Here is a 24,310-nt window from a genome sequence, read left to right as displayed (position 1 = left end):
CAGCTTAACACATGCCGAAGGACCGCAAGGCGATACTGTACTGGTTAAGTATGCGAGCTCCAGACCCAGAGCACCTCGGTTCAAATCCTAGGTCGGCTACATTTGTGCTGTCACTTTGTGCCTGTTTCTTCACCTCACTGTGCCTCAGTTCCTCGGTTAAGCACTGACCCAGGGTTATTGTGCAGATTAAATACCCTTTGAACAGTGTCTGGCACATGGTAAATACACGGTAAAGTCAGCTGTTGCTCAGGTGGACGTGGTGTGAAAAATGTTCTGTAAATCCCTCCAGTGGATGTGTCATTATGACTACTTTCAAGATATTAATGGAAACTATGATTTTACAGGGCCTCAACCTGGTTTCCAAAAGTGTGCCTACCATTGTCCCATGCCAAGTGACATGCGCTAAAACTGTATATACAGTTATTCTCCAGCACCCTCATAGATGGTCAGAATTAGTTCACATATGAAGGGTCATTTGACTTATATACTAGAGTCTAGTATATAAAGTCAATGTAGGGACACCTGGGTGGCTCAGTCAGTTAAGCGTCTGACTTTGGCTCAGGTCATGATCTCATGGTTCAAGAGTTCAAGCCCCGCCTTGGGCTCTATGCTCACAGCTCAGAGCTTGGAGCCTGCTTCGGATTCTGTGTCTCCTTCTCCTTTCTCTCTGCCCTTCCCCCACTGGTGCTGTCTGGCTGTCAAAAATAAACATTAAGGGGTGCCTGGGTGGCTTGGTCAGTTAAGCGTCTGACTTCGGCTCGGGTCATGATCTCACGGTCCGTGAGTTCGAGCCCCGCGTCGGGCTCTGTGCTGACGGCTCAGAGCCTGGAGCCTGTTTCAGATTCTGTGTCTCCCTCTCTCTCTGCCCCTCCCTTGTTCATGCTCTGTCTCTCTCTGTCTCAAAAATAAATAATAAAAACGTTAAAAAAAATTAAAAAAAATAAATAAACATTAAAAAAAATTTGTTTAATATTAAAAGAAAATAAAGTCGATGTAAAACCTGAAACAAAATAAAGCCAATTACACGCTCCAGTTTTGTTTAGTGGAAAAACAAATGTAAAGGATTGGCAGACTGATGTTTTATATTACCTACTTTATTTCACTGCATCACTTTCTGAAATATTTTTCTAGAATGGAATTTGATTTACCTTGTAAGAGAGACACATAAACTGAAGTTTTATTATTTTTTTTTCAGAAAGACATGTTTTCTGAAGTTTTCTAATTTTATTCTGATTTTCGAAGAAGGCACAATGAAGCTAGAGTAGATTTGTTTTATTTTTCCAGTAATTGAAAGGCGCTGGCTAGACTCTCACCAGGATTCTAGAAACCTTTTTGTGCTTCATATAGAGGGTACAGGCTTACAAGTATACTATTCCCCACCACCTCCCACCCCCGAGGAACTCGTGGTCCAGCTGCTTAAACTGACTTGGAGAGTACAATTAATAGATTTCAAAACTAATTACCTTTTGCTGTTCTTTGCTTTGCTTTATTTTTGTCCTTGTTTTAGATTTGGGGATAGGCATTCTTTGGCAGAGATCATATTTCAACTTCTCCTGAGTAAGGATTAGGAGACATTTACAGTTGAGGGATTGATTTATTTTAAAACATAAAACCTCCACTTATCATTTTATCTTCTTTAAACTAACCCTTGTTTGGTTCTTTAAATACTAGGAACAGTTTCTTCATCATCATCAAATATTAACTCCTCACTGAAAGCAGAAGGCGAGCTTAACAAGGTTGCTATATTTACTAAGGTAGAGCGACTCACTTTAAAACCTATATTTTTAAAAGCGTAATCTCAGTAGTTTCCTGTGGAACTTTCTCAATTCTGTTCACATCTCTGACACACATTTTAGAATGAAGCTTCCTATACTTGGTAGATATTCAGGCCACGCAGAATAGATCTTTATTTAGAAAAGAGAAAGCGTTTGTATCAATGAAATTGCTTGTTTTTATGTCTGCAGAACAAAACCAAACAGGAAGTTAGCCTAATTTTCAGATACTTTAAAAAATAATAATAATCACTTGGTCAAAAATGCCACTCGATTGAAATACACAGTGTGCATTTAGAGTTTGGAGTTTTCTTGGGGGATTTGTCTAAAATGCCTACAGTTTTAATAACAAGTTAGCACAGAGTTTTCATTAAGACTTTTGGTGATAAAAAATATATTACCATTAACAAAATGCAAGTTTAGTCCATGGCTCAAACTATTTGAATGGCAGTGCATATGCCACTAAGTAAGACTTCCTGCTTGGAAATTACATATTCGGTATTAGTCTGGCGTTTGGGTAGGTGTGTGAGGAAAACGCTTACTTCAAGTGGATACATTTGGCTCTATTTGGGGATTGAAACGCGGTCTCACATGTGTGAATTTAGCAAGATCCCATGAACAACCATTTTGATATCATGCTTTTAAATGTCTTCATTTGAAAAAGGACTTATGTTTAGCAAAAGAGGGACTGATTTTCATCTTTGTGCCTGTAATTTCAAAATCCAAAAGTAAATAACTATATGTGCCCTTTGCCTAACCTCTGGGTGGAGGGATCTGTCGCTGGCTGGAGAGATGTAATTATTTAATGTATTCTTAGCACCATACTGAGGCCCGCAAAGATAAATTGTTTAAATCTGAACAATAGTCAGGGCCTTTCCCATTTTATACTCACCTTAGAAGTTTGTGACCTATTTGAAACTTTCCTTCTTCGAAACTTTCGTTTTACTCAGGGTCAGGAAACTTAATTTTGCCAAGTGGAAACCCCAAGGTTTAAGTTTAGTACAAAACAAAGACCCTTAGTAATCAAGGGGATTGCCAAACACCTTCTTACTTCCCAAGTTTTAGTGCAGTTAAAACTCACTTGAGACCCTTAAGTTTAGGTCATGGAAAACCTAAGGTAACTGGCATGGTTCCAAGGGACAGAAGACACAGTATAGGGAGAGCCCGTTAGAGAAGTCTTGAAGCTGCCTGCCTGAAGCATTCAAGGAAAAGAAAGAAATCCGGGAAGATGATCGTGGGGTGTTTCTTTGTAGCAATCGTAGGGAAAAATCGCCATCTTGTTAGCTTTTGGGAGATCCAGGATAGGCAAAAATGTTAAATGTCATTTCAACAGGACATCAAATTCTTTGTACTTCAACTATATTTTTCTATTTAGGGGAGACATAGAAGTGGAAAAGTGTGAAGGAAAAACTAACTGGATCTGTCAAATGCCATGGGATGTGGTTTGAGCTCTGGTAGGAGGGAGTCAGTATGTTCAAAAGGACAGTCTAATGAGACATGTATGGCAAAAGGTGTCTTATGAGAGAAAGAGCCATGGTTTCTGTGATGAACCATGCTGGGATCGCAGGTTTCTTTACTGGAGGACATATGAGAGAGAACCTTTTCTTTTTCTTTCTTTCTTTCTTTCTTTCTTTCCTTTCTTTCTTTCCTTTCTTTCCTTTCTTCTCTTTCTTTTCTTTCTTTTTTCTTTCTTTTCTTTCTTCTTTTCTTTCTTTTTTCTTTCTTTTTTCTTTTCTTCTTTTCTTTCTTTTCTTTCTTTTTTCTTTCTTTCCCTACTACCACCAAGACAAGAGAGAACCTTTAATATGCGCGGTCTCCAAGAGAGGAATATAGTATACCACTCTTACAACAGTTGAACCAGGGAACTCAGCTTCTGAGGCTCCCCTCTTGGAAATAGCAATCTGTGGTCCACACTCTGTCAATGCTTTCCAGCTTTACTCTTTCCTGTTTCCCTAACCTGTTGCACTATAACCATATAAACTTCCCCAGTGTGGTACAATTTCATTCTTTCTGACCTTAGGAATTCTGAATCTTTGATAATTCCAACAAAGGCATCTGTGTACTTTTTTTTAAATGTTGAAGACATATTTGCTTTTATTCTTTTAATTTTTCCATTCTTGTTTCTGTTGCACTTATGGAATGTAAATGTTTTGGAATACAGTGCAAATTAAAAAACAGTTTTGTTTCAAAAGAGCTTGCTAATAAAGTTATAGGGAAAATATGAAAACACTTAATGAAGTTTATGAAATACTGGAATTTGGGGGTCAGAAATCAGTCAGATGAGCAGTCCCTTGCCAGGCTTTGCTCTGGGACTAGAACGCACATAAAACATGCCTTCTGCCCTCAGAGAGTTAAAAAAAAAAATTTTAAGTTTATTTGTTTTTGAGAGACAGAGGGCAGGGGAGGGGCAGAGAGAGGGAGACACAGAATTCAAAGCAGGCTCCAGGCTCTGAGCTGTCAGCGCAGAGCCTGACATGGGGCTCGAACCCACGAACTGTGAGATCATGTCCTAGAGTTGAAGTCAGACGCTCGACTGAGCCACCCAGGCACCTTGCCCTCGGAGAGTTTATAGACTAGTGACTGATCCTTATACCAGAGATTGTTGCATTCTTACTAGGGATCACAGTATTCAAAGTGTGGTCCAAGGACTCTAGGGAGTCACTGAAACCCTTTCTGGAGTCTTAGAGACCAAAACTGTTTTCATGGTTATATTAAGACCTCATTTGCTAGTTTCACTTCCATTCTCTCAAGAGTGGAGTTTTCCAGGGAGGACATGATAAGTGATGTTGCAACAATTGAATGCAAAAACAGGCATGAGAGGAGTCTGCATTGCTAATGAATAAAAAATAAATTCAGGACCATGTCTAGTAACTGATTCCTAAATGTTCCCAATTACCACTTTTGTAATATACACGCTCTTTGTAAGGTGGGGCCATTACGGATTGCCATTTTTCCTGACTATATTGTTGTGTTCATTAGAATTAACTATGCCCTTTTACCTCTCCCAGTCTTTTAATATGAGTAATCAAGGGTTGGCTGAAAAAAACCATCTATGCAAATAACGGCTATTCATGCCATTAGTTTGCATGCTTCGAATACGTATCTGCATAGATCTAATGTGTGCGTAGCGAAATGTGATGCTTAAGCCGTCATTTTCCCCAGCTTTAATGGATGACTTTTGCTTGAATTTGAGTATTCCACAGACAAGGCTGAAGACCAAAAAAAAAAAAGTTAACCCACTCTCGTCACCCCTCCCACACACAAATAAAACCTAACAAACATAAAAGCCTCATCTTCCTGTGATAATTTATATGTTCCAAAAATGTGTATAAATTCAGAATCGGGAGCTAAGTATGGTGGTCACTGACCATGCCCCTCTTCATCCTAACCTAAAGGAGGAGCCCCAGGCAGGCACAAAGTCATTTGAATATACTGTTGCGCCACTGTGGGTGGGAAAGTAGAGCGACTGACAGGTAAGGAGCTGTGTGAAGCTTTTGGTGGGAGGAGCCACAGATTAAAAAATTGCTTTCTCCAACAGCCAACTTCCTTAAATTCCTTGCAGCTGGTCAGGTAAGCTGGGACTGAGAGGGCCTCTGCTTTGCTTGGGGCAACCGAAGGCCCGGTAGAGCCTGGGCTGCTTCCATGGAGGGAAATCCTTATGTCCTTAAGGTAAAGGGGGTAAAATGGGTTTTTGGGGATTTGACTTTATTTAGCTCAACTCACCAGGGTAGAAGAATGGATAGGGGGAGGGTTGCCAGATAATATATTAAAGGGAGAGCATATTTATACTAAAAAAAATTGTTCATTGTTTATCTGAAATTCAGATTCGATTGGGCGTTCTCTATTTCCATTTGATAAATCTGGCAACCCTTAATGGGGTTCTAGGCAGAAGCCCTAGCTGGGGAAGAGAGGGTGAAAGGAAGCCGCTGGGGTCCTCTTTGTCCTGGGGGTGTATCACTATGGTAGGTGACTACGTGGGGTGTCTAAAAAAGGGAGGGACAGCAACCCTAACAGCCCGAGATTTGGCCATGGGCCGAGACAGACCTCCCTTCATGTTGTTTCGTAGCAAAGCCTATGTTGCATGACTTCATATGTGTTTTGTTTCTTGGAGTAACAAATTGAACGTCATGATGTCTTCTTTCCTTTTTTCTGCATTTTAATGATATTTTACGTGGGCAGCCATCGAACTACTTCAAAGACAGCTTCCATGAATAGCATGAGAAATGCCTTCTGACTTCTGGTAATTTGGTACCAGTGTGCTTTCATTGTCTTTGGGATTTGATTTGATTCTGGCTTAGCTGTTTTGTAAACAGAGGGGGGTGCATTCTTGAGGAGCTTATTATTGAACAGATACTCCGTTAATGTTTTTCTAACGCAACTGAAGGTATTTGATTAGACCAGGGCGGGAGACCGAGGAGAGGGCAGGAAGCAGATTTGAGGTATGGGTGAGGCAGGCTTGGTTTCACTGCGAACAGCCACTGTGATTTTTAGCGTTATTTTCTCCTCAAAAAATTTCACAGAAAAATTTGAGCTCGTGATTATTCGAAAATAAACGCTTAACGTGAACGCACCTGAACGGGGGGTCTTGAAGTGTAGCGGGTATGTTTTTCTTGTAAGAAGGCAGCGTATGCAATCACTATCCACAAGAAGGCCCCGTGTATTCCACCTTTGTCTAAGTGGCTTCAGGGAATTTGACTTCCAGCTTGTTCAGAAACATGTGGGGTGGGGTGCCGATTAAATATAAGTCTGCTGTGGGTTCCTTTATTCGGCTCTGTGGGGTCCCATGTCCTGGGGGTTCTTGTGGCTACAGACCCCTGGAATTAGACCAGGGTTTGTGTCTGTGTGCCTTGTGGGTTCCCGAGACTTCTGGTTCAGTTGCACTGAATTACCAGAATTTTTCAGCCATGGTGGTCACATACAGCCCAGAGTATATATTCAGAGCAAAAAAGCGGGGGGGGGGGGGGGATGGTATAAATTAGCCGTTTTCTGACCTGAATAGAAGAATAGCCAATCATTTGGGACAGACAACCAGGAACAGCCAAATTCATATGTTGGCTGCTGATCCCTTCTTGGAGGAAGAAGGAAGAGCTTAATGGAAGGAAATATAGCAAGAGCAGCGATTAGGCTTCTGAGGCCGACTTAGTGTTATTCCCTATAAAGTCATTCTCACAAAATTTATTCACTCATTCGGCAAACTTACGGAGTGGCCACTATTCATCATGCACAGAACATCCCTGGAGGTTCAAAGATGAAGAAGATATACTTCTACCTTTAGATAAGCTCAAAGTCTAATGGGGAGATAGGCATGCAAACAATTTATCGATGTACACAGTGATAAGTGCTATGATAAAACTGTGAGTACAAGGGGCAGTTGGAGGAACAAAACAGGGGGGAGGCAAAGGTGAGTGGGGGTGGGAAATGAGTCCAGGCAAATTTTTTACAGAGGAAGTCTTTTGAACTGAAAATCCATATTGGGTAGTGAGAGTCTGGGAACTTGGCTCCTGTCCTTCCTGAGTTGCTTGTTAATTAGGACAAGCCAGCTCACTGCTTTGGCCTTTACTTTCTCAAGAAGATAAAGGCCCACGAGATGTTCCGAAAAATCTGGGTCAGCCCTAAATGTTACAGTCTGGTAAGCACGTTTATCTTAGTGGACTCTTTCAGAACAAGCAGTAATCATTGAGCCTACTCCCTTCATCTTTTGGAGGTCACGATTGGAAAGCTTTCTTGAGGCAGATAGTCAAGAGAATTCTTCTGCCCTCCTCCCAGCCTCTTACTTATTCAGACGTGGTGTCTGGTTAAGCACCAAAGTCATTGCCCTGTGTATGTGTAAATGGGATCAAGAAAGCTGAGTTCAGTAGCATAAGGAAACGAGATACAGTGCTGACTGCAGTGGGGGGGTGGTGGTGCTTGGGTGGCCGTCTCCATGGGGGTCTGTGTTCAGCCTCATTAATCTTGCCTTCGATATTTTCAGGAAATGACTTATTAAAGACTTTTTGTAGAAAAGATTTCTCATCTGCATCCCAAATTTAAATTAAAAGCTGGATGTAAGATTTAAGGATGCTCTTTATGCCTATTTATCGATGTTCATAGATGGTATAATATTGGAGGAGAAAATGATGCAAATTATATCCATTTTTAGAAAGGAGGAACCCTAAGAGGGAGAAAGTGAACAGTTAGCCACTATTAGTAAGCTGACATCTGGCTAATACTCAGTTTATGTTGATGTCCCCCCACTTTTTGCTCTTTTAGATGGTTCCTAGCCTTTAATAGGTCTTGATGGTCGTAGGAACCAGGCAACCCTGGACATGTGGTCTGTAATTCTCAAATAACCGTTACTTCCTCTGAGAGGCCATGTCCATGCACGTAAGTATGTTTCAGTGGGGCACTGATCAATAGGGTTTTTCATTTAACACACAATCATTAAAATGAAATACCATATTTTTTTTCATCGAACAAGTCATCTGCTTGTTGCCACTTTAACTCTTCATAGTCTAACAGAGGTGTGAGGTGTCTTTGAAAAGTAATCCAGTTATCATTGTATTTGAGGGGAGGTTTTTTCCACCACAATACCAAATGTATTTGAAGAAGCCCATCATTCTGCAAACAGCTGTTTCTGTTAAGATACTGTGACTGACAAAGGGTAATTTTCAGCTTCCTAGGGTCCTTTTCTTATTCTGATGGATGGTGGAGCTTTCTCTTCGAAACATAAAAAAGTACATTTCACAGGGTTTTTCTACCACCAAGTGCCTGGGAGATCTTGGATCTGACAGACTCACTCTCATAACTCCCAAGACTTAGGTGGGATTTGAATCTCTACAATGCTACTTTTCTCTTCTCCGTCAAAGGCTTTGTACTCATTTGTCAAAAGCCTGAAGGTAGGAAAAAGGAAATAGATTGAATTGTGGAGGTTTTATAAATGCTCTGCAACTTTTTCCTTTGTCTGTCGTCAGCCTTTTGAGGCAGATGCATTTCAGAAATTTCACTGGCCATTTTCTCCCCCTGCTGCTTTTTGGGTGCAATTTCAAAGTGAGTAGATGGGAAGGGGGGACTGGAAGATTCATGGGTGTAGTAGCACATCCTTCAGCAGAGAACCACTTTCCTATGGGATCACTTTGCTGTTTTCTTAACTCAGTAACATAGCGAACGACCAGATGAGAATGATTTGTTTTTAAGGCCAAGAGAAATGGAAAAGAAGTGAAATTCAGGCAAGCATCAATGAACTTACGTGCTAATCCCTGCAATGCTTCTTTAATTTTCCATGTATATTTGGGAAGGGAGAGAGAGGGTTCTTTGTCTTCACTAGCCTTAGCTGCTGTTTCTCAGGTAGTGCCAGCTCTACTGGTGGATGGCAACTGTCCCAAGGACAAGACTTGTAGAGTCCTTTATGACATGGTCTGCTTCTTTGCACTGAGGCCATGGCAACTCTGAACGTGTGGGTCTAGAAGGAGGGCTTGGGACACCATTGACTCAGCTTGGGAAACCTGAGGGGTGATTTTTTTCAGACCAAGATAGTGTCTGGGCTGTTACAGACCCAGTGTGATAGGATATCTTGTCATCCATTCAGAGTGCTTAGCTGGTCTAAAGAAAACACTGGAACGTTTCTAGTCCCTAGTCATTGGTTTTCCAAAGGCCAAGAACAATAGGTCATTACAGACTGTGCTGGGTCATCCCTCCCCTGCCTCCACCTCAACCCATCCCAACATGTTTACCAAAGCCTTAATCCCTTACGAGGACCAAAAGCAAATGTTAGCAAATGTCAAAAACCAAGTGTATCCCCTCCCCCCGCTCTCAACTCCAATTAAAGTATTTTGGCCTATAATTAAGTTTGGGCCTCTTGAAGAATGAATACTATACAGCGGAGATTTGTTACCACCAAATGTTGTGCATATAAATATGTCATTCTGAGTTCCAGAGTTGTTTTGAAAAAACTTAAGGGGCTTGGTTTTCTTTTGAAATGTTGTGTTCCACAGATAATGTTGATATTACATTATTTGGTCTCGTCATCTATTGTTTGGATAGAAAATGCAGATTTTTTGGTCTTTTATAAGCCTTCTTTAACGTAAGCGGCAGTCTCTGGTAAGGTAGTATTGCTGTACATTTGCATTGTTATAGAATTAAATTATGGACTCTGCCATTCAAAACAGAATGCTTTATAAATCAAGTAAAATCTCATAACTAAGATGATTAAGTATTTTTAAGTCTTATGCTGCCTCATATTCCATACTTTAGTTTTAGAGCCCAAGTTGATGTAATTATTAAAGTGTGATTCTTTTTTCTTTTTCTGTTTCTGTGTACTGTTTTTGCTCCGTCCAAATGTCATTAGTTTTCCAAGACGAGGCTTAAGAAAAGTTATTATATGTAAGGGACAGTAATTTCAAAGCACAAAGGCAGGCAGTAATTCTTTATCTGTAGATTGCCAGGAAAGGTGCCAAATACACGGTGTTCTCTCTCTGCCTGGCTTCCTCCCCCCCTCTCTGATTGCATTCAGTGTAAACGATGTTAAAACTCTAAATTGTAACAATGGTAAAATCCTAATGTATTCCTTTTCTTTTTATTGTTTAAACGGATCTATTGTTTGGAACTCCCAAATATAAGAGACGGCCCTCCTTATAAAGCTGTCTCAAGAAGGGGTTACAAACTGTGTTCTGTGCAGACGTCTATGGTTTTGTTTGCCACTCATCTGGAAAAGCTGTCAAGGTGGGTTTGCAATTCCAAGGCGATCCTGCTCAGCCTGGGAATTGGAGCGGTGGTCCTAAATGGGACTATGCGGGAAGAGGAAACCTAGTCTATGGAGAAGGAAGGTCGGGAGTAAGTTCTTTAGATCTGGTTAAGGGGGCGGGATCTCCAAATGCAGCTGTGGTTAGTGATGAGGAAGGACTGAAATTCAGAAGAGTGAGCAGAGATCGGTGTGGAGATTTACAATCTGAGCCAGTGTGGTGATCGATGAAACTTGACAAGAACTTCATTTCTCCAGAGAAAGAGATTAGAGAGGAGAGCAGAGGATTTAGGACTGAACCTTGGGGAAATCTTAATGTTAGGGTGTGGGAGGAGGAAAAGAGACCCCGAAGTATAAACTAGCATGCTTGGCTGTGGAAGCCACCAAGCATCCCTGCTTCCCGCGGGGCTGTTAACTCAGAGCCAGAGGATCTCGGTTATACTGGGTGGAGGGTGGAGAATCTGGAGGCTGAAATCCTTGTGACTTTGCTTTGGTGCAGATTGTGGTAGGTGTAAAATGAAGCTGTATGTTTTTCTCGTAGGAGGCACACAAATGGAGGGGGGAACCCACTATTATTGTGGTTTTAAGCACACGTAAGGATTCCTAAGCTACTTTTATGAAATCAGAAAACTCTTAGTGCCAACAAATTCTTCCTTTTCCAGGATATGCAGAGGAATGTGAAGGTACATTGAAATTAAGATATTATTTGATTTTATAAATCATTTAATTTGGTCACAAATAAATTGATCATCGGAAGAGACAAAAGGACAAAGCCGACAGAAAACAATAGTGGCTCCTGTAATTTCTCAAGCTATGTGTTAAGTTATACTCAGCTTCTTGCCAGAAGGAAAATGATAGAGCCCCTTTGTGGCTGTGATCTGGTATTTAAAAGGGCTGTTGCAGTGCATCTGGCTTTGCGTTAAATGTGGCTCTATAAAGTTGAATCTCACACCTCGATTCACGGTGAAATTCGAGGAATGCTTTAGTGACGAGATAACTAAATACGGAGAAGTGATCGTGGACACCATTTAGTCATGTTAAGTAAGGAAAATTCATAGCATGTGCTAAAAACACTCCGTGAACTAGGACGCCTGGGTGGCTCAGTTGGTTGAGCGTCCGACTTAGGTTCAGGTCATCTTCTCACGGTTCGTGAGTTCCAGCCCCCGCATGAGGCTCTGTGCTGACAGCTTGGAACCTGGAGCCTGGTTCAGATTCTGAGTCTCCCTCGCTCTCTGCCCCTCCCCCCGCTTGCACTGTCTCTCTCCCTCTCCCATCCTCCCTCCCTCTCTCTCTCTCTGTCTCTCTCAAAAATGAATAAACAGTAAAAAAAAAAAAGAAAAAAAAAAGCACACAGTGAACTAACCCATTTCTCCTGTGGATTCAGGCAGCCTAGCAGGTTGCACTCTTGGGTCCAAAAAAATAAATAAATTTTAAAAAGCTGCCTTTTTTCTCCACCCCTTTCTCCAATAAGCTCATGCACTTAAAAAAAAAAAATTTAGCATCTGTGGGAAAAAGAATTGCTGACATTTGTGCTTGTCTTAAAAGGATTATAGTGGACCTGGTAATGCAATTGAGAGAATCACTAGCGTCTTTGTATAGTGCTCATGAGTTAAACAAATACAACAACAGATCACATTTGATGATGTGATAAATCCCTGTCCAGTGACATCCTTTGCTGTCAAATGGTAGACACCGTAATTAGCAGCCAGGTCAGCATTTCGGCAACACCAAAGGCATATTTGATTGCCCAGGACTGACATCTTATCCTGTCTGGAAGTGCTTAAACACATCAATAAAACTTTGAAAGAGCTGAGACTCCAAAATACACTTTGGTCTCATTTACCCAAGTGATCCAGGACCATTGCTTCTGGAACCTGAAGAACAACATGAGTGCCAGATGTAGAGGTTTCTTCTTTGATGAACACAACGTCGGGGGATTTCAGGATGGTTCTCATATGGTATGGATTCAGGAAAAAGAACTTTAGAGCCCAAATTGTCCAGAATAGTGGATCTAAAATGTGTAAGGTATATTTATGTGTATACGGTTATCTAACATTTTCCCTCCATTTTCTTGATTGCTTGTCGATGTAGATCCAAATCCGGAATCTTAATTAATTTCACAGGCATGATTTTACATCTCACATCAGGAAATTTTTATTTAAAATTTTGTTAAATTTTGTCCTGTTGTGATGGTATCACAGTATTCCTAATATTTTATGTTTTCCACATAATTTGATGCATATCAAAGTAGGGCAGAGCAAAGTGCCTACGAGAATGAGTTCTGGCATCAGCCTCCCTGGGTTTTAGTTCCGGTTTTGTCACGTTTTTGATTGTGTGCGTTTCTCTTAGTTTCCTCATCTCAAAGGTGAAGGTTACAAGGGTATCCATCTTAGAGGGTTGGTTCAAAGCTTAAATGAGCCAATGGATGTAAAACCCTCCTTACCGGTCTCCTCCACTCACAGCTTGGAGCTGCATAAACTTGGTAGTTTGTTGCCAGCTTTGTGTAAATATCAGCGCAGGCTCATCCAACTCTTCATTTGTAGGGTCGGTGTGCTAGAGAGAACTGCAAGTACCTCCACCCTCCTCCACACCTAAAAACGCAGCTGGAAATTAATGGACGGAACAATCTGATTCAACAGAAGACTGCCGCAGCCATGTTCGCCCAGCAAATGCAGTTTATGCTCCAGAATGCTCAGATGGCATCACTTGTAAGTTACGGCTATGTCTTGGGCAAAAACTGTATCTATGCGTTTTTGTTTTTGTTTTTGTTTTTGTTTTAAGAATATCGCTCTACATCGGAATAACCTTGCTGGGCCTTCAGGAACTTAGTTCCAGAAGGATTTAGGATGCCTGTTAATGTATTCATTGACACTACAAAGCTGTTGCGCACGTGAAGGGAGCCTTTGGGTGTGTTGGGTTTAAAACCTGGGTTGCATTTACCATGAATTCACCTTATAGAAGAATATGAATATTAATATTTTAAGATGAGGAGGTTTGATGATTATTACAAGTAAACCGTTGAATTCTAGGATGTTAATTGAAATGTCCTTGCTCTTTGATGGTGGTTTTTGTTCCTTTTTAATAGGCTTTCTACTTTGGAATAATTACAGATTTAAGGAAAAGTTGCAAAGACAGTACAGAGAGTTCCCATATTATCCCTCACCCAGTGTCCCCCACTGTTAATTTCTTATGTTTTCATGATATATGAAATGAAGAAAGTGACATTTTCCACATTACCGTGAACTAAACTCCCGAATTTTTTCAGACTTCATTAGTCTTTCCGTGAGTGTGCCACCTTTCTGTTCCAGTGCCAAATCCAGGGTACCACCGTGTATTTTATTTGACTGCAGTCTCCCCTCTCTCGCCAGGTCTGTGACCATTTCTCAGTCTTTCCCTGTTTCCCGTGACCTTGACATTCTTGACAAATCCTGGCCAGGTATTTGATGGTGGTTTACCATAACCCAGCCACGGAGTTTCCCTTTGCAGAAATTACAAAGATTATGTTGTCATTCTAGACTAGCATCTAGTATTTTTGTGGATCATTGAGTTGAAATGGATCCTTTAAAAAAAGTGCTTTTGTCCCTTTTACGGTTTAGTCTGAGACCTTCCAGGAGGAATTGGAAACTGTCCCTTTTCTACTGAGCCCTTTCAGGTCTCAAGTTTAGTTCAGTGGTGTCCCATTCCCTTAAACCATTACCTATATGCTAATTCAAAAGTGTTACGTTGTCATTGTTACCCATTTCATCAGTGACTATGTAATAAACTCACTGAAAGCTGAAAGGCATACATAATATTTAGATGCAACAAAAAAATGTGGGGGTAGGTTAACCTGCACTCAGCAAAACCTATTTCATTATAGCACTGATTCTCAGTATTCAAGGAAATCAATATGGAGAGGGCACCCCTTAACTGGTACATCTTTATAGATGGTGCACAAAACAGGTGGTAGAGGCATTGATGAGTTGCTACAATTTTGCACCATGATCCTCTTTTTCCAGAAAGTCCAGGCAAATTTAAGCAAAATGAGTAGATTTCATCTCCTGTACTATTAGCTTGCCAAAAACATTTGCCTTGGAACTCAGTGGTGATAAATTATATTCATAAATTAGTTCCCAGAAGGTCATTAGTGAGCTCTTTAGAGCTCTTCTTTGACCTTTAGTAATACTTCATATTGTTGAACTCCTTCTCCAAACTCTTTCATTAGCTTTCACGCACTGATTTCCATTTTTTGCTATTTCTAACCGGGTAGGGAAGAGACAGTGCTCTAGATACTGAGAATAGCATGAACAGAGCCGCAGAGAAATGACATGCGTGGTGAGTCCAGAAAATGTGAGTAGAAGGACAATACAGCAAGGGAGCTTTTCATCCACCATTATTACTACTCTTGGCCTCTCATAGGATGTCCCAATCTCAGACTGAGCAAAGAATAGGGGCCAGATTGTATCACACACCTGAGCCCAAGATTTCCTACAGTGCCGGCGCATGTGTTTTGTTTTGTTTTTTTCATAGGTCAAGGGACAGCAATGGAGCATCCATCAAATGCCCTGTTTCAGGGAATCAGAGAGCAGAGCCTGGGATAAAGTAGGGGTAAAGGCAGAAGGCAGACTATTCATCTTCTATTCAACCTCCAGGAGAATCTTTCCACTCCCCTCTCAACCATTCATGCATTATTGATCATGCTGCCTCACCCTGGAGAATAGGGAGTGGCTTTTTTTAGAGTCCAATAAGAGATCCATTGAGTTTTCCAGCCTCTTGTGCTTTCTAATTTGATTCTCCATGCTTTCTGTAATAGAATACATTTCCCTTTTTTCTTCAATGAGGGTAATTTCAGATTTCAGGCTGCAGAATATGACTGATAGGACTCACAGGAGTACAATTTATTTTATAGCATATCGTAAGATACAAGACATTACTTAGAAGACCCCAGGGAACAATTGGAAATTGCTTTCTACCTTGTAGATTATTTAACAATAGCTGTTGTGATGTGATAAACTGATAAAAGATTAATTTCTGCAGTTATTATGTATACAAAAAACTCACCCCAAGATGATTGATATGATCCTATTTTGTGGTCTAGAAAGCTTTGTAGGCGTGTTGTAATTGCGCTAGTGTGAGCAATTTTAAGTGACATTTACCAGTCTGGTTTGAAAGAAATGTTCTTTCTTGTGGATCTTGATATTACTATAGAAATAACATACGATTTTACTTAATTTTTCTTGTACCTACGCTCCCCAAACATCTCTCTATGCTTTTGAACCCCACCACCCTGATAATCTGGTTCTTCTTCCCTAAAATAGTCAAGCTTTTGTTTAAATTTCCAATGTTGGTATTTTTTTTTCCAGTCCTGATATTTGTGTGGTTGCATATTAAGACCCGTTTGGTATCACTGGCTTGAACTTCAGGTCTTTCCACAAAGCATACTTTGATCCGTTTCTAGGATACCAAAGGAGCACATCTGCTTTTGGAAAATTGAGTATGGTTTGCTTATTATAAGCCCCCAGATAAAGGGAATGTCAACCTAAATGGGATGGTAGCTAGAGGACAGATTCTGTTCACTGTGCCTGAACAATGAATAAAAGCCACACCTAGTCAATTTGGGTGGAATGCTTGCTGTAGCAGGCAGGTTTGCTCACTGTATTTAACAGGTCTGAATTGACATTTGCTAGTATAAAATTCTACCTCTGAAAGCTTTTGTTGGATTTATTAAGGAAGTTTAGCAAGTGAGACAAAGGGCGTGACTCCCCAGTGTTTTTCAATGCAGTTAAGAGAGAGAGTTGCTGATGTTCACAGCAAAAAAAAAAAAAAAAAAGAAAAAGAAGAAAAAGAAAAATCATGTTTAAGAACTCCCCCTGGCATAATTAAGAGGCAAACACGAGCCCCGTAGAAGAATTTTAGGGAAAAGCAGGCACGCTGGATTGGGATTGCTCTCAAGCAAAGCTAATGTCTTAAAATTTCAATTTCACAATTAGGAATTTTCGTTATGGAGGGGGGGAAGGACTCTCAACTGCTGGATGTAATGTGTGCTTGTATTCAGTGGATATGATGTTGTAAGTCTATTAAAAATATTTCTGATGTAGACATTTTGCATAATCTAGACCTGTCTGTATCTAGTAAACTCCTTTAGTTTCTCTCTTTGAATGTGGTGATTCACATGGAGGCAGTTCTTCACACGCAGGTGAACTTCACCCAGTCAAGTGTATTCACCTGATGATTTATATACAGGTTATTGGTTCAGCTATTGGGGTGTGCCAAGTCCTCTGGTCTGCTGTATGTTTTTCATGGCTTGCATTCCTGTGGCCAAGTTACGGTGTTCCAAACCACAGAGCCTATAAACATGGGTTCCCCTCCAGACTTTTCCTTCATTGCAGACAGAATCATCTGATGTCTGTCTGGACCCCCCACCTTTTTACAACAATTTTATAATTCTGTTTACCACAGACATTGCCCATAAACCAGCTTATATCTTTACCTGACATTAATAGAGTAAGGAGTGAAGGTGATGTAACACTTCAGAGCCAAAAGGGGAAAAAATAGGAAGTTCCAGTAGATAGAAGGAAGGTGGATACACCGATAACGAATAATGTCTAGAGCCCAGCATTTTCAATATTTTTCTTCCTTAATTAAGTAGGACTGATAAAGTATAATATTATTCCATTCAGAAACTTTGGACTGGGGCAGTTTTAAGTGAACAGAAGTAGAATTGCAAAATAATTTGTTGACGTTTTAATTTTTGAAAACATTAAGTACTTAAACGAGTAAGTAGTTAAAGACAAAGGGTATCCTTCCCTCACCAGAATACATCGTACATTTAGCATATTCACATCAGAGTTACACTTTTTCTGGTTCACATAGCTCACATATAGTTCATATGGTTCACACACAAAACTAACCTTATTGCCCGAAGTATCTTCTGTGTCCCTATTGTCATGGCTCTTTTGTTAAAAATTACCATGAAAAAAAGGTGGGCAAGCCATTTTGTAGATTGAATGGAAAAGGAAACCGCTTCCGTATTGCAGATGACCAGTCTCATGATCCGTACAGAAATTACAATGTATTTTAATGAAGGTTCTTTGGCGGATTTTTCAGCTTATCTACTCTTGAGACGATACATGATGACATTGAGCTCTTTCATCTCAATGTGCTGACATCTAAATGTTTTGTAAAGTGATTTTTGCAAAACGTTTAAGTCGGCGATGACAGGCATTATGTAATTATCACGTTAATGTGCTCTTAATGTAATTATGACTGTCATTATCATGTGAAGTTCTGCGTTGACTGAGGTTGACCACATCGCATCACAGGAGTGTATGGAGTCATACCATGCATCCAGTCCCCCAATTGCATCCGGATTTTACCATGTTTGCTAAAAGGTTAGACAAGATTTTACTTTTAGATATCGCGGCTGAAGCCTAACATTATTTGTTCAACAAATTGTTCCCAGGGGTAGACTTACCTTGAGGTTAGCGAAGGCTCAGGGCCCCTCATTTGCATGGGCTCCGTCCAAGGCCCTGGCAAATGTGCTGGAGCCCTAGCAATGTGTTTGCAATGCCTTTGTAAGATTTGCAAAAGATACCCGTGTGTTCTTTGTTCTTAAGACTCCCCTACCCTACCCAACTGCCTCAACTTCAGGCCCCCCAGACCCTGGATTCACTCCTGATTGCAGTTGCTGGGCCAAAGTAGAGCTGTTGTTCAGGTCCTTTGCCTAGGCCGTGCCTGTCACACAGCTTGAAGCTCCTTCTGTAGTAAAACGAAAGAAGTCTCACCAGCAGTCGGTTTTCTGCCTTGCCCCAACTCTGTTAACGCACAATGTGAAATCTTGTTTTTCCCGAGGTTAAACAGAAGCGCTACAATTTTTGCAGCCCAACAGAGAGCATTGGTACATGATATCTTTTACAGTGCCCATTCCTCTGATAGTAAGTAACCTCAACATTCTCCCATGTGCCTCCCTCATATATTCCCACGGGATAAATTCAACGTAATCTCCTCTCAGCCCATTGTGTGTCCTTCTCCTCTGGGGCTGGTTGGCTCAGTTGGTTAGAGCCTGGAGCTAATGAGACCGTGTGGGCCTGTTAGCTTCTCTGAGATGAAGGCAGGAAGTTGGGAGGGCTCTGGGAAGATCTTTTTCTCTGAATGGAAGATGAAACAACAGCAACAGTCGACAAAATCAATGCTTGACAGCCTCACCTATTGAGGATGATTTTTTTTTCTCTCAGCAAAACCATCCCCTTGCTCAGATCAATAGAGTTCAGTAGGGAGAACCACCAGGCAACTTAGTGTAAAGCCTGTGGTGGCCCCTGGCACCTGACAATAATCTTAAACTGGTCGCCCACACAATCCTATTTTGCCTTCATACCCTTTATGCATCTACTGATTATTTTAAACTCTCCTTTCCCTGGTCTCTGCTCTTATGCCACTCTGTGGATACCAGTCATATTAACAATTCACTAGTCTGGAACCACGCATTAAGAAGCTGCCTGTCGGGGCTTCTGGGTGGCTCAGTCTGTTAAACATCCGACTTTTTTTTTTTTTAGTTTATTTATTTATTTATTTTGAGAGAGCATGAGAGCATGTGGTGTGCGTGATGGGTGCTAGCGAGCGAGTGGGGGAGGGGCAGAGAGAGGGGGAGGGAGAGAGAGAGTCCCAAGCAGCCTCTGTGCTCAGCAAGGAGCCCGTTGCGGGGCTTGATTCCACGACAGTGAGATCTTGACCTGAGCTGATATCAAGAGTTGGATGCCTAAGCGCCTGAACCACCAAGGCGCCCCAAGTGTCCGACTCTTAATTCCAGCTCAGGTCTTGATCTCAGGGTCAAGCCCTGAGAGTTTGAGCCCCAAGTTGAACTCTGCACTGGGCATGAAGCCTACTTGAAAGAAAGAAAGAAAGAAAGAAAGAAAAGAAAGAAAGAAAGAAAGAAAGAAAGAAAGAAAGAAAGAAAGAAAGAAAGAGGAAGGAAGGAAGGAAGGAAGGAAGGAAGGAAGGGAAGGAGGGAGGGAGGGAGGGAGGGAGGGAGGGAGGAAGGAAGGAAGGAAGGAAGGAAAAAAAAGAAGTTGCATCTTTTGATCTACAGTATCACAAAGCCATTGTTTCAGAACTCTACATTGGATACCTTCTGATACTGATGATTCAGCCACTCCAGTTTAAAAATGCACACATCCCTATATTTGTGTATGTGTGTATGCTTGCATGGCACACACGTGTGTATAAAGTGTCCTGTGCTGCTGACACACAATGTGCATCTATGTGAAAAGACCGTTTGGGAGCAGCCTTCTGCCTCAAGTCTTCCTTAGCAGACAGGAAAACTGATGGATTGGTGGATTTAGTCAATCCCTCTGCCACCACTTCTGATCCCTGAGTGTTTCTTTTGTGCTGTGATGTTTGAATTTGATTTTTCTGATAATCCTAAAATTAATCAGTGGCTTAGGAATCTCTTTTCATTCAACCAAGTACATCTGCCCTCTAGGAATCTATGATCTAACAATAGTAAGATGGTGAATTAATATTTTTGTGCTACTCTTAGTGTCTGATTTCTACCTGATCCTCCACATTTTTTTAGACCTTTCGCCTTTTCTGGTTTTCCTCTGTAGAGTTATCTTTCTATTAACTCTGTGTTGTTGTGTTGTTGTGGTGGCGGTGGTGGAGGTTTGTTGAACCCTTGATAATTATAATAACCCTTAGCATCTATTTATCCTGGACTTGCATTGAAACGTTTATAGTCTCCAGACTTCCTGCGGTTCTCGGCTTTTCTCAGCTCTGGTCATCCCTCCCCCACTCATGTTTTGTTTAATCCCCTTTGTTAAAATTGGGTAACCACTTGAGTCTTTCCTGGTGGAGTACTAGTCACTTGAGTGCCACTATTATCACATATAGTTCACCAACGTACAATTTTTAGGTCAGTCCTTGTTCACTTTTCAGGAACAGAGTCAAAACTGCCTTGCCCGTCTAAAGAAGTCATTTGCCCTCTTGCCATATTCTTACCTGTAAAATCATCTGGTGTGACACAGATTTGTCTTTGGGCACTCCGTCGTAACTGCTGGCCTATTTTGCAGCTTCTTTTCCGCCAAATATGGGCAGATCCAAACCATATTGTGTCCTCCCTTACATGCTATGTTTTATACCTTTAACACTCACAACAATGTATTGATCCATCGCCTACCTTCTGTGATTAAGGTCAGAAAAGCCAGACGTAGATGAGGACAACTATTCACTTTTGACCATTGAATTTATGTATTTTTTTGGTGATTTTTTTTTTTTTTTTTTTTTTTTTTTGCCTAGCTCTCTCTTGGGCCACGGTGACTTATTCATTAACAAGTAGGATTAGTACATAAACACCACTATCAGCTTGCGTCTGTTTATAAAGTTAACTCTCAATTATTGAGGGACCAATTAACTAGTCTGGAGGTTATGCGGGCATCACTCAGAACATCACTCAGAGAGTGTGGAGATGACCAAGCAAAAACTCTGAAAGAAAGATTATTCAGTTGTGCTCCATGTGAACAGTAAAGTCTGGGGTAAACTAAACTTATACATTTCAAAGTGCTTTGGGATTAGCTAAGGACAGAAATTCACATGGTGATGGTGAGCAGGGCTTCCTTTTATACTATATAAATGCTTGTCAATGAGCAATAAAATTAAGGTATTATGAGTGCTAGTAAAAGTTAAAGAGTGTTATTTTTCTGGTATTAAAATCTAGTCAACAAATTATTACCAAATGTTTGCCATCCTATAAAAGGAAATGTTTAGTCGCCCACCTCTAGACAGGAGCTCAGAGAGGGAAGGCCTCAATTATGTTGACTTCAGGCAAGGACTGGCATAATTGACTTAAAGTGTCTTGCATTCATCACACAATAATTGTAATGAACCTTGGATATTACTGAAGTAACTACAAATAGATCTAAGCTGTTGGGGAGACACAAAGATTGATTTCGCATAGCACTTCACATTTTTTTCTTTATACTAGTTTGAGGGATAACCCATTTTAAATGATAACTCAGTGTTCCTAAAATGTATGTGTAAACTAGAGATATTTCAGGCATAGTTTTTCAGTGGATTGTATTACAATTCAAAGGTGCTTCAAGGGGCGCCTGGATGGCTCAGTTGGTTGAGCATCCAACTTCAGCTCAGGTCACGATCTCGTGGTTCATGGGTTCGAGCCCTGCGTTGGGCCCTGTACTGACAGCTCAGAGCCTGGAGCCTGCTTGGGATTCTGTCTCTCTCTCTCTCTCTCTCTCTCTCTCTCAAAAATAAATAAACATTTTTTAAAAAGGTGCTTCAGAATCCCTTAAGACCCAAAATGTGGTGGCTCCTAAAATTTTACCTTTCACAAGATTCTATCTATCTCCCCATTCTTAACCACTGAGTACTTATTGTTTCATAAATAAATAGTGAAGAATCCTAATTTTAGTACCAATTAAGAAAATATTGTAGTGAATATTTTAGTATTGGTTTCTAAAGCCAAACCTTTTCAACTTGTGGAATCACGCCACAAGTATTAAATTTATATACATATAAAATTAGTGCTTTACTCCAGAAATGGATGGAGTGCTTTACTTTCTTGGAACCCTCTAGAATGAGGGTCAGCAATTGCTTCTGTAATTGACTAGTAAGTATTTCAGGCTTTGTGGCACAAGAGGCAACGTCAAGGGTACTATGTAGGTACTTCTCCAAAAAGAGAAAAAACAAATATGTACAACTTTTCATCAATACAGATCTCCTAATGAGCACAGTGGAATTTATTTAAGGACAGTGAAATATGCATTTCACATACTTTCCGTGTGTTATGAAATAGTCTCCATCTTTTACTTTTTTCAACCATTTAAAAATGTAGAAACCATCCTGGTTTGTCATCCTGACCATACAAACATAGGTGGGCCGGATTAGGCCCAGGGGCTGGAGTCTGCCTACCCTTACTTAGCCTGCAACACACGCTCTTTGACAGTGATTAGTCCATAACCCAGCCCCAGCGGGAATTCTGTGAGGGCTTTAAGTTGCTGAGCAAGTTCCATATTCAGAGTCCACGGCTTTCAGTGAAGTCCAGGATTAGGGGCTACTGTTCTAGAGGCGATCACTGACTTTTACAAGGTATTTCTAAGGCCCTGGTAGTTCCTAGGTACTGTGTGATCACTCTTGGGAATTCCTACCCTACCAGCTAATGCTGTTGGAGACGTTGGGAGTAAGTAACTGTCTAGGTGACCTTGTTATTCATGAATCAGTTGTCTCCACTATTCTTCACGGTTTGTTTTTATAAGACCCGGAGAAAGCTGAAATTCCACCCCTCTGGTTCTCGGAGGAAAAACCTTCTCATATTTTCAAATATTTAGTAAATAATTTAGGTTCGAGCGAGTATCTGAAACAGATTTAAGTGTCCAGACCATTTCAGGTTCAGCCGGCTAGGAATTTTTTTCTTTAAAAGGTTCTTTACCCCCAAGATGGGTTCTTGTTAGCTCAACTGTCAGGCAGGGCTGCAGACGAGGTATAGGCAGGATTAAAATTGCTTATTAAAACTGAATGTGTGAGCTTGCCGGCTGCTTAACAGGTGGCTGTTAGCCAAAGCTAAGCCCTTGAAATGTTCAAACTCAATGGAATAGTTACCCTGGGGCAGAGGTGGTGGTAAGAAAACCAAAATGTCCATTTGAAAATAAATAAGGAGCTCAGGAGTCCCTGCCTAGGCCCAAGGGTTGTGCTTAGAAGAACTTGCTTCTTCTCAATAAACAGTGTTAAAGAATGAAGTTTTTACTCAAGGAGAAAATGGTTACAAAAGCGTTAATACTCATTTTAGAACATAAAGATGGCACAGTATAGTTCGTGGCAAAACCTGAAAAAAATCCAAACATTTTCAGCAAGCCCTTTGCACTTTTTATATGGACTTCTAAGTAATTTACAACTTCTTTTCATACACTTGAAGCCTATAACAAACCTAAACAAGTTACAATATATTCCAAAGAAAGCAGAAGTTAACCAGGAAAATTTCCCCGAAAAAGGAAGGAAAAAAATTACAGAAGTTCAGAGCTACTGCAAATAGGAAGCATCACTTACATGCATTAGGCTTAAATATTATTAATTGATCACTATTTATTAGTGATTAATGATTTTTAATCTGGAAAACCCACTCACCTACAGGTCTTTTAATTCAGTAGTTTTTGAAGAGAATTGTAATAATGGTTCTTCTCACTTCTGTAAAAGGCAAAGGCAGAAAGCATCCAGGAGAAACAGCAGGGTGACTTCAGTGAGAAATTTACTATGAAAGTCAGAGAGAAAAGAGAAGTAAAACAAAGTACTGTTGTGTGGTTCAAATGCAGAGTTTTTACAATGAGAGATTCTTGCTGGTTTTGAGACAACCATGAATCATCAAATTGATAAACTGTGCCTTATCGTGGAAGCATGCCTGGGTGGCAGTTTCCAAGAGATTTCCATCTCATTATATAACAATATCACATCAGCTAATTCCTGGAGCTTCACATCTCATTCAGTGAGAAGTATGGCGTGTCCTTACAGCCTTACATCACAATGCCTAGTTGGGCTGGGTCAGCCCTAGACCTGGTCCTCAGACCTTAAAGCCCCTCCCTGACTGCACCATCATCTTTCCCGGTGCCTGGTGTTGCCCCTTCCTCTGAAAGCTCTTGGCTGCCATGCATTCTCTACTCACCCTAGTGAGTCTTGTCAGTTTTGAGGGGCCAAGTTCTTTCTGTCCTTCCTAACGTGCCGATTAGCTACTTTGAGAAAATCATCTACAGTAGAGTGCTCTTTGGGAAGCCCCTTCCTTCCATGTTGGCATGTGGTTTTTTTTTTTTTTAAGTTTATTTATTTTGAGAGAGACAGAGATAGAACA

The 24,310-nt window shown here is 40.8% G+C and overlaps 1 protein-coding gene across 3 annotated transcripts in view; it reads left to right on the top strand.

Moving 5' to 3' along the window:
* The window catches only part of MBNL3 (muscleblind like splicing regulator 3), a 114,247-nt gene that overhangs the window by 66,315 nt on the left and 23,622 nt on the right, over positions 1 to 24,310 (top strand). For all 3 annotated transcript variants that reach the window (XM_047081955.1, XM_047081953.1, XM_047081954.1), the window contains exon 3: positions 13,032 to 13,196. In XM_047081955.1, coding sequence (XP_046937911.1) covers positions 13,032 to 13,196 — 165 coding nt within the window. The remainder of the gene's footprint in view (positions 1 to 13,031; positions 13,197 to 24,310) is intronic.

This window comes from Lynx rufus, unplaced genomic scaffold, assembly GCF_022079265.1.
Source record: "Lynx rufus isolate CCGP_SWC_20201006 ecotype Redwood Valley unplaced genomic scaffold, mLynRuf1.p SCAF_19, whole genome shotgun sequence".
NCBI classification, from domain to species: domain Eukaryota; kingdom Metazoa; phylum Chordata; class Mammalia; order Carnivora; family Felidae; genus Lynx; species Lynx rufus.
Note: the sequence above shows the minus strand (reverse complement) of the source record. Positions and strands in the feature narration are given on the sequence as shown.